The sequence below is a fragment of the Drosophila pseudoobscura genome, chromosome X (genome assembly GCF_009870125.1).
Source record: "Drosophila pseudoobscura strain MV-25-SWS-2005 chromosome X, UCI_Dpse_MV25, whole genome shotgun sequence".
In the NCBI taxonomy this organism is placed as follows: Eukaryota; Metazoa; Arthropoda; class Insecta; order Diptera; family Drosophilidae; genus Drosophila; species Drosophila pseudoobscura.
This window is the reverse complement of record NC_046683.1, coordinates 66,554,262-66,564,372: the sequence shown is the minus strand read 5'-3', so window position 1 is coordinate 66,564,372 and position 10,111 is coordinate 66,554,262. Positions and strand designations below refer to the sequence as shown.

Below are 10,111 nucleotides of genomic sequence, written 5' to 3'. Positions count from 1 at the left end.
TTTTATCGTTTATCTTTTATCTTGTATCTTGTATCTGGTATCTTGTATCTTGTATCTTCTATCTTCTGCTTTGACTAGTGTGCGGACTTAATAGTATTTACAATTTGTTACGTGATTTCTTTTCTATATATTCCTAGAGCTCCCTACGGCCCCTCGCTGCTGCTTCATTAATTGAAAAAAAAATCCTAAATTATAGTAGAATTAAATGTATGCCCTGGGGGGTGGCTGGGGGGCGGGAGGGGAGGTTAGGGCCAATAAATACATAATTTAGAACAACCATTTAAGCGAAGAAACAAAGCAAAACAAGAACAAAACAAGAGCGAAAACAAATGGAAATATAAATGGAAATACATTTTCCATTCCATTCAATTTCATTCCATTTATTTTTTGATAATTGCTTTATAGCGCGCTGCTGGGATTTTCCTCTTGTTTTTCCTGGTTTTCTTCTGCTTCTCCTTCTTCTTCGCCTTCTCCTTCTTTTGTTTTAGTTTTTTGTTATTTTTTTACACGCGAAAAAAAAAAATTCAGTCTTTGGTTCTATCACAACATTTTGTTTACACGTTTTTCGGCTTTCGGTTTTTCGGTTTTCGGCTTTTTACTTCTTGTATTTTTATTTTTGATTTTTGATTTTTATTTCTCTTTTGTTGTTCATTTTTTGTCTGTTTTTCTGTTGCTTTTTGTATGAAAATGAAACGCGCAAAACGGTAACTAGAAAACGATAACGATAACGATTAACGATAACTGCGAATCGATAGCAAATCGAAACGAAATAAAACAAATACGAAACGCGGCAAAATTGCAAAATTCAAACGAATTTCGGATTTAGTTTTGAACTAAAAAATCGTTTGCTCTCTCTTTGCTCTCTCTTCTCCTTCTCCTTCTCCTTCTCCTCCACCTCCTACTTTTCTTTCGTTTCGTCTATAGATCTCTCTGCTAAGGACCCGCCGATGGGCCCCAACTGGAGTCCAATGAGCCGGTGAGGAGCGCTTAGGACACACCCAAGTCGTGCAGCAGATGCTGTGTGATGACCTCCCCCTGCTCCTCCATCAGCTGGGCGGTGACGGTGTTGATCAGGTTGAAGACGATCGCGAAGACGGTGAAGGCGCAGTAGACGCCGAGGGCCAGCCACCAGATGAGCTGCTCGTACTCGCGGTGCCCGAAGTTCTTGAGCACCAGGAAGCCGATGGTGAGGCCCGCCAGGGCGCCCGTCAGGTGGGCGATGTACGACACCTGCGGCCCCTTGGCGAAGGCCGAGGAGGCGGCCTCCCCGCTGCCGCTGCCGCCGTCGAAGTACTGCGTGTAGAGAGCGTAGCCCAGGTCGCAGGACACTAAAGGAGGCACACAAGGAGAGAACAGAGAGGGTTTCTCGGTTAGTCAAGGCCGGTGCAGAGGGGGCTGCAGGGGGGTGCTGAGGGGGGCTTGGGCTCTCTCAACTTACCGAAAATAACCACCGAGCCGAGCTGCGTGGACGCGGACTTCATGTGCGCGTAGTTGAGGGTGATGTTGGCCAAGTGGGCGGCCAGGAGGGCGTAGACGCCGCCGCTGGCGCCCACCAGGAACACCTCCGAGTCGACGACGCTCGTCCCGAGGGAGCCCGCGAAGACGCCGGCCAGGTAGATGACGCCGATGCGCCCGGTGCCGTGCATCACCTCCAGGGGAATGCCGAAGAACAGCTGGATGATGATGTTGAAGCCCAGGTGGAACCAGTTGGCGTGCAGGAACATGTAGCTGAAGAAGCGCCACACCTGGAGCCGCCGGTCGGGCCGGTACACCAGCACCGAGTCGCTCGGTATCGGCACGGGCAGCCCGAAGTTCTGGGCGGGCATCGTGTAGCGATCGTAGGCGAAGATGGCAATCTGCAGGACGCAAAAAGGATACGGAATCGAAAAGGGGGGGTTAAGTAGGTTTCAACAGAGTAGGGGGGGGTGCGGTGGGGAGGTCTGATTTATGTATTGGTTCTTGGCGCTGTCTGGCACGCGATGGTGTCCCCCGAAAGCCGAAAACCGAAAACCCAACGAATGCCTCGTACTTTTTGGCATTTGTTCAAGCAACAACATATCATACGCCCCATGGGGCAGGACTCTCCCTCTCCCTCTCCTTCTCCCTCTTTGGCTTTAGTTTCTAGCCAAATAATTTCCACAATTTCCCTTCTCTCTGTCTCTCTCTCTCTGTTGTTTGTTGTTCGAGTTGTTTACAATCGATTTTCGGGGGAGGCGCCACAAAGTCAGACACACAGACAGGCCGGAGGGGGCGCGGCGGCGGGGGTGGGGGAAAACTTCCGCTCTCTCTTTTGGCTGGCTCTTTTTGAAACATTTCCTATTGCCATTTCGTTGCAAGTTTGGGGCTATTTCGAAAGTTTTATTCGTCGGGCATTGATTCGTAATAATCATAAATACCCAAGGGGGGATGCCCAAGGGGGCGGGGGGGACACCCAAGGGGGTGGAGTACTCACCTCAATGATGGAGATTATGAGGATGAACCAGGGCCAGTGCTTGCGGTGCTCGTACTTCAGCAGCCCCATCTCGTCCGCGGACGCCTCCAGGGGCGTGGCCGCGGCGGGGCAGGACATGGGCAGGGACATGGCGAGGGCCTCGCGCTGCATGTAGATGTGCTCGCCCTGTCGCGTGCAGCAGGTGCTGCTGGCCGTGCTGCAGTCCGTGTCGTAGGAGGAGGACGTCGACGTCGACGAGGCAGCGCCACTGGGAATGTCAATGATGGTCTCCACCTTTGCGGCAGTGCCTGTGGCAGTGGCAGTGGCTGTGGCTGTGGCATCTGCCACTTGCATTTTGGTTTTTGTTGTGCTTTCCATTTTTCTGGAGTCCAAGATTTTTCACTTCTGCAACAAGAAAAAAACACGACATAAAGTTTATAATTAATTAACGTGAACCACAGAAACACACAGAAAACAATAAACAATAAACAAATCAATTAAGTGCATAAATTATTCATTCTCTCCCTCTCGCTCTCTCTCTCTGTCTCTCTCTCGCGTTGCAACACTCTTTTGGGGGGGGGGGGGGGGGGGGGGGGGGGGGGGGGGGGGGGGGGAGGCCCAAGAATTTCCTTGGGGAGATTTTCGTTGTGCTTTTTTTTTATGGTTTTGAGACTTTATCCACTTCCTGGTTTTCCCTCGGAAAAACTGGGTCACCAGTAACATCTCTCTCCCTCTCTCTCCCCCTCCCTCTCTCTACCCCTCTCTGTCTTTCTTGCTCATAAAATTTGATGGGCCTTTTGGAAAAGAAAAAAGTTTTTCTTTTCTTTTCTTGTCTCTTGGGGGGTTTTTTCTTCTTTTGGGGGGCTTGTCTCTCCCTCTCTCGCTCTCCCTCACTCTCTCTGTCTCTGTCTCCCTCTAAAATTAGCCATGAAGCATAGTCAAAGTTTTTCCCAGCCTGATTGTTGGGGAGTGTGGCATGGCCTTCGTTTCGCTATTTATGTAACGTTTTTGTTGCTGTTGTTTTTAACTGCATTTTCTGCTGCGATGCCTTCGGCCTCTGCAGCATCGCTCCGCCGTTGCCTAATGGCCAACTAATCAGCTAATGGTCGGGGCATTAGGCGCATTATTGTACGGAGTAATTTGCAATGACAACGAAACGAAAAGACAACATTTTTCAAACAAAATTATGTTAATCGCATTCGATTCAATTACACACGGAGCCAGCGACAGAGCCAGCGACAGAGACAGCGACAGAGCCAGCGACAGAGACAGCGACAGAGCCAGCGACAGAGCCGACATTCGACATTCAGTGTCGCTAATGATCGACCAACAAAAGGAAAAAAAAGCTTCTTTAATTCTGTTTTTGTGAGCAACAATTGTGCTGTGCAGACAGACACTCGAATCGAAAGCGAATCAAAAGTCATATTAAACAATTTCCATTGGGTTTTGCCTCTGCCGCTGCCGCTGCCTCTGCCTCTGCCTTGCACAACACTCAATGAAAAGCCGCAGTCGCAGTCGCAGTCGCGCCAACGCGTCTTTGGCGCTGGCACTTCCTCTGCAGCGGCAGCGGCAGCGGCGCCTACGCCAACAAAAAATGGGACTCAAGACTGGCTTTTGCTGGGGTCTGACTCCATGTGGATCGTGGATCGTGGATCGGGGAACGTGGGTTTTGCCGCAAATTCCTTTATCCGCACTTATTCCCTTTCATAATTGTCATATTTCTGTCGAGTGGAAGGGTATCCCAAGTACAACTACTACGCTCTCGCTCTCTTTCTCTTTCTCCGCTTCGAAGTTGCGTCTGAGGTCTGTCTGCTGTGACGCCGCCTGCCTGCAGTCGAACGCATTGGTATGGCCTTTGGCTGCTGTCTGCTGTCTGTTGTCTGGTATTATTGTAATTATGTCTGAGTTCGACCCACACCTGCACAGGCGGAAAGGAGTGAGGAGTACGGCATGTGGTGTGTGGTGTGGTGTGGTGTGTGTGTGGGAGCACCAACAACTGACCGAAAAAACCCCTACTACCGCTGCTACTGCTTCCCTCCCCTTCGGCCAAGTCCGAGGTTCGTTTCGTTTTGTTCTTTTTGGTTTGACTTGGGCTTCGGGCTTCGCGGCTTCGGACTTCGTTCGTTTGTTTTCGTTGCCTAGCAATTTCAATAAAACACGAAATCGCAGCAGTCTTTCGCTCTGCGCCTCTTGTTTATTAATTAATTTATTTATTAATTTTAATTATGGCATTTTTACAATTTTGCGCAAGATGGCATGCTGCTTGCTGCTGTCTGCTGTCTGCACTGAATGCCCAGGAGAGCATGAATGAACATGAACCGCATGCATGAGTGCTGCAGCCGAAATGCACAAGATATCTGTCTGTCCGTCCGCCCGTCTGTCGGTCTATCTGCCTGTCTATGGATTTCGAAAGATACAATTAATTCCAACTCTCGAATGGAATGTCCATCCAAGAACTTCACATAGTTTTTGCCCGCCTGTCGCCGAGTGCAATTTGCATTTTGCATTCCACTGGCACCCCTAAAAAACAACAACAACTGGGAAACCATCGTAGTAATGGTACTTGCAACCGGGTTGAACAAACTCATTACGCGGCATGCCCTGTCCCCCTCTCCCCCTCCCCCTCTCTCTCTGTTATTCCCTTTTTGCGACAATTTCTATTGGGGGGTTTTTGCCCCTGTTGTTGTTTTGTTGCAGTCATTAAGGTCGTGGCCTTTTGCTTACCTTATGTTTTGTTTTTTTTTTCCGCTGCTGCTGCTGCTGCTGCTCTGGATCTCTTCTTTTTTTTTTATCCAAAATGCGTTTTTAATCCAAATGTTAGTTCTTAGTTCTTGCTGTTTTTTTTTAGTTTCTTGCACTTTTGCTGGCTGCTGCTGCGGCTGCGGCTGCAACTACTCGATGCTGCTGATTGTTGTTGTCTTTCACTTGATGTTCGATTTTTGATATCTTGAACTTTGTTTTAATGCTCACAAAATTCATTTTCGGAGCATTGAGCGAATATCAAATAATTTGTTGTGACTCGAACACACCCACACACACAGAGAACGAACGACAAAAAAATATGAATCCAAACGGTCGACAATTTGAATATTTTGCTGCTGCTTTCGGGGCTATCGGTGCTCGGTGCTCGGTGCTCGGTGCTCGGTTTCTCGAAATCTCACGCCAACGCAGCCTTCGCTTTGCTACGTTTCTCTCACACGTTTACTCTTTAGTTTATTATTTTTGGGTTTGGATTTTTGCGGCGGAATGACGGCCTCAGTGCCTGCCACCGGCCTTATATAGTGCCCGACCCGTCGGCCGCTCGAGCCCTCGAACATGTTGTGTTTTTGTTTGGCCGTATAAGAGTGGGCTCTCTCTTTGTCGCTCTTTGTCGCTCGCTCGGCGGGCCTTCGAACATTTCGTATAAGTTGCCGGCCCGAACACGTTCGATGCAGCTCAAACACGCTCTCTCTCCGCGGGGGAGGGGGCTCGAACGACGGTTCTACCGATGGCCTGCAGGCAGGAATGGCCCGCAGCGAATGGATGGATTAGTCAATCCGAATTGACAATCAATGATTGACTCATTCCCGTATTGCCAATGCCTGATTCTCTCTTTGTGCTTTGTATCCAGACCGGAGCCCCACTTCTTGGGCGATCGCTTGCGAAAGCACGAGTCCAAGGCCGTTGGGCGAGTGGAGTGATGATGATCGAAACTGGGCTGATTTGGGAGAGGCCGATGAGGAATACCCCCTCCCTAGGGGGAACGCTGATGAATGCTCATTAAAACTGATTTCGGGGGGGATTGTTTTTGTGTCCGTTCTACGGGTGGAAATGGTCTAAGAAATCTACTGTAGAATCGAGTAAGCGAATAATTCCCAGTCGAATCATGACCCTCTACCCCTGGAACGTGCCACAGCAGCAATAGGCGGAGGGAGGGGAAGGGGGCGCATGGAGGGTTCGAAATGCAAAACCAGAATAATCTTTAGCAATGCAGAACATGTCCCCGAATCCGAAACCAAATCCTCGATTCTCGATCCTCGATTCGTTCTCTTGTGATTCCCGGTAACAGATCATTGCCTTCCAAGGGGTTTGAAATTTCACACCTTTTTTTGAGAGAGAAAGAGAGAGGGAGAGAGAGGGAGAGAGAGATAAAAATCGGTAGCAAAAATAAATATTTATACAAATTATTAGGCACCTCTCTCTGTGGCATGATCCCTGGGGCAGAGCGAGAGGGAGAGAAAGGGAGAGAGAGACTAAGTCCATTCGCGGGAAAGGTCACGGAATGTTGCACAAAAGGAGTACGGGGCTCTGCGGTGCCCTGCGGGGCAGGATCTCTAGCCGGGCTACGTGGTTACGTGTTTTGCATGTTAATCGGGGAATTTACACAGATTTTGATAGATAATACAAACACACGGCCACGCACACATCTAGGATGCCAGTCATCATCCTTCGACCCACGACCCACGACCTACGACCTACGACCTACGACCCACGACCTCCTTTGGGATGGATAGTTCTCTCCCGCGCACACACACAGCGAAGCACTGAGATTTATGATGACTTTTTAACATGTGCAACATGCAACAGGTAAGACACAGATACAGAGATACACAGATACACGCTGCTACCATGACCAGGCACATCATCAGACATCAGACATCAGACTCTAGATTCCGTTCCTCTCTCCCGCTCTCGCTCTCGCTCTCTCCCTTGCTCCCTCCCCATCGTAAATCCTTTTTTCCCACGTTTCCTCACACGTTCTTCTGGTCTTCTTGTGCCCCGTTCATTGTGGCAAGCACGCATCACACAAAAAACAGTGGACCCAAGGCAGGGCTCTCCCTGCGTCACTGTCCCTCCTTCTATTGCCATCTCCCTGTCAAGGTCAATCACAGGTACTGCCTGCCTTTGTGGGCCTTCGTGGGCCGCTGTGGGCCGCTGTGGGCGTGGGAGGACACTCGATGATTCCTTTGCCTTAAAACCGCGCGCACTCGCGGGAAATTCCTCCATCAACATGTGCGAAACACATGTGGGCCGCGACGGGTCGGGTCGGGACGGACACGGTCGTTTCTGGCCAGGAATTTCCGCCACTTGTGTTTCCCACACAGCAAGGTGCCCCTGCCACTGCCTCACTGCCACATCCTCAGCCGCGTCCGCGTCTTTTCCGCTTTTCCCAGAGTTTCATTTGTGTGACTTTTTGTCCGCTCGGCTCGGCTCTGCTCTGCCCTGCTCTGCCCTGTCCAAAAGTGTCCTGCACTTGTCCGCAAGCTACGCCAAGCCTCGTAGTGTGTGTGTGGTGTGTTTTCCCAGTCCAGGGATCTGCGCGATCTGGGATCTGTTTCGTTAGGGGCGCGTCTCTAGAGCAGCTTCCTGGAACGGAGGAAACCCCTGGATGGAAGGTCTCCCGAGAGTTTCTTCGGTGGAAAGACCGCCCGAAGACCGAAACTTGAGATGAAACTTGAAGGAAATCCAAGCCACACTGGAAGGGAGATCCCCTGGCCCCCCCCTTCCACCCTGCTCAAGTGAAAATGCAAATTTTCCTTATGGCTGAGAGGCCAGCGGAGGGCAGGACAGAGGGGACAAGGACAGGACTTTGACGGCCAATTGTGAGTCGCGTGGATGGAAATTGAAAATTGAAAAATTGATTGAAGAATGGAATCAACCAAAGGCGAGGGCGAATCCGAATGCCACTGGATGGAAGGCCAATAATAATGGACAAGTAATGAGAGTGTCCGCCACAGAAGCCGCAGAGGGGCAGGGGGAGGAGGAGGCCACATTGTGGGGAGGCATTGCGCCGCAGAAGCCAAGGAATTTTGTCGAAATTTATCTATTGGATTAGGGTCCTTTTTTTCGCTCTCCCTCTGTAAGTGTGTGTGTGTGTGTGTGTGTGTGTGTGTGTGTGTGGACGGAGGTCATTATGGCCAATGCCAAAGACAAATTGGAAATTTATTGTTATTTGAAAGGGAAAAGGAAGGGAGAGGGAAGGACGGAAGGAAGGAAGGAAGGATGGAAGGCAGCGTGGTAGTGCTTGAAGGAAGGATAACAGTCCAGCGAATATGCATAATAAAAATGTCAATCAATGAACTGCAACGAGAACCGTCGGGAGGGGAGGGGTAGGGAGGGGGAGGGAGTCCTGGATGTACAGGACAGGACAGGACAGGACAGGACTCTGTGGCTGGGGATTCATTTCTGGGACGATAATTGAACATAAACATTGCATTCAAGTAGTAATTGTTGAAATTGTTGAAATTGTGGAAATTATTGTGCATCCTAATCCCCCAACAAACCCGGAAAACCCGGAAAAACCCGGAAAAACCATCTCGGACATTGGACATTCGGCATTCTGTGGGATTCGATTCTGTGGCTGCCACACAAAAACTCCGCTCGAAAAGGACATTCTTCGGCTTGGACCTGGTTCCCATGGCCATGTACCACTTTTCGACTGAGAGACTGGACCATTGTTTCAAGGCAGCAAAAGGACAATTAAAGGAGCAAAAGCAAAAGCAAAAGCAACAACACAAAAGCCAGAAGGAATCCCAAATGGATAAATGGCCAGAAATGGCCACAAATCCAAATTGGCTCTGACTTTTGTGGCAGAGAAGTAAGTCATCAGAAATGAATGAATAAATAAACAGATAGATTGATAGATCTCCTCTCCGCCTGAAGGAGTCCCGAAACAGAATCCTGAATCAACATGGATCGGAATCAAAGACAGAAGGAAGGGAATCAGTACGGGGGGTACGGGGGGGATATGGAAAGGTTTAAAGGCCATCAAGTATTCAGAGCATTTCCCTTTGATTCTTTGAGGCATACAACAGAGAAATTCTGCAGGAAAAAATTACAACTTTTTCATCGATTCTTTGATGGAATTTGATGGAATTTTCCCCTAAATGGAGCTTTTGTTCTGGAAACTCTTTCAAAATAATAAAATACCATAGAAAAATATACAAAAATTAAAAATAAATTATAAATATTAATAAAGTAAAATAAAAAATAATAATGTAAAATAATTATAAAAAATATGAATATAAAATATAACAGAAAATAATAATTTGTAAGAAATAATGATACAAAATAATAGAAATAAAAAAAAAAATAAAAAATAATAATGATAAATTAGTCAAAATAAAATTTAAAAAAGTCCATGAGAATCCTTGAAAAAGACTGCAAACCATAAGCATTCCATGAACATTCCCATCCTTTGGATTCTTTGACTCGAAATTCGATGAAAAATTCCACAAAAAAAAACAGGTACTAAATGTTGCATCCTTGGACGCTTTCCTACGATTCATGAACACAAATTAAAGAAGACCTAAAGAAATATCTTAAAAGATTCGACATGGGAGTATTAAAAAGATACTTTTTGTTTAGAAATATACTAAATGTTTCATACACATTTTTCAACGATTCTTCGATGGAATTTCCCTCTAAATGGAAGGCTTTTCTTTGTGGAAATTCCTTAAAAAGTACAATCAAAAGCATAGGAAATTTTCTGTGGATTCTTCAACTCGAAACGGAATGCTTTTTCCACATAAAATATTCCACCAAAAATGGGCATCAAATAACGAAATTTTCCTTTGATTCTTGGCTGGAAAATGCCTGGAAAAACGAATGTTGAAGAGCAAAAATCGAATTTTGTTGGAAATACGAAAATTTAGTTTAGTTTTTTATGGCATTCATCGACGGATGGACGGATGGACGGAC

General features: G+C 47.7%; 1 protein-coding gene across 1 annotated transcript; it reads right to left on the bottom strand.

Annotated features, from left to right (window-relative positions):
- rho (rhomboid) lies at nt 1-5,708 on the bottom strand. The gene is made up of 4 exons (XM_001354203.4): nt 5,156-5,708; nt 2,453-2,836; nt 1,439-1,856; nt 1-1,328 (listed from the first exon to the last, which is right to left on the bottom strand). Exons 2-4 carry the CDS (start codon nt 2,807-2,809, stop codon nt 988-990), a joined length of 1,116 nt encoding a protein of 371 aa, XP_001354239.4. The 5' UTR covers nt 2,810-2,836; nt 5,156-5,708; the 3' UTR covers nt 1-987.
- Nucleotides 5,709-10,111: the final 4,403 nt, after the last annotated feature.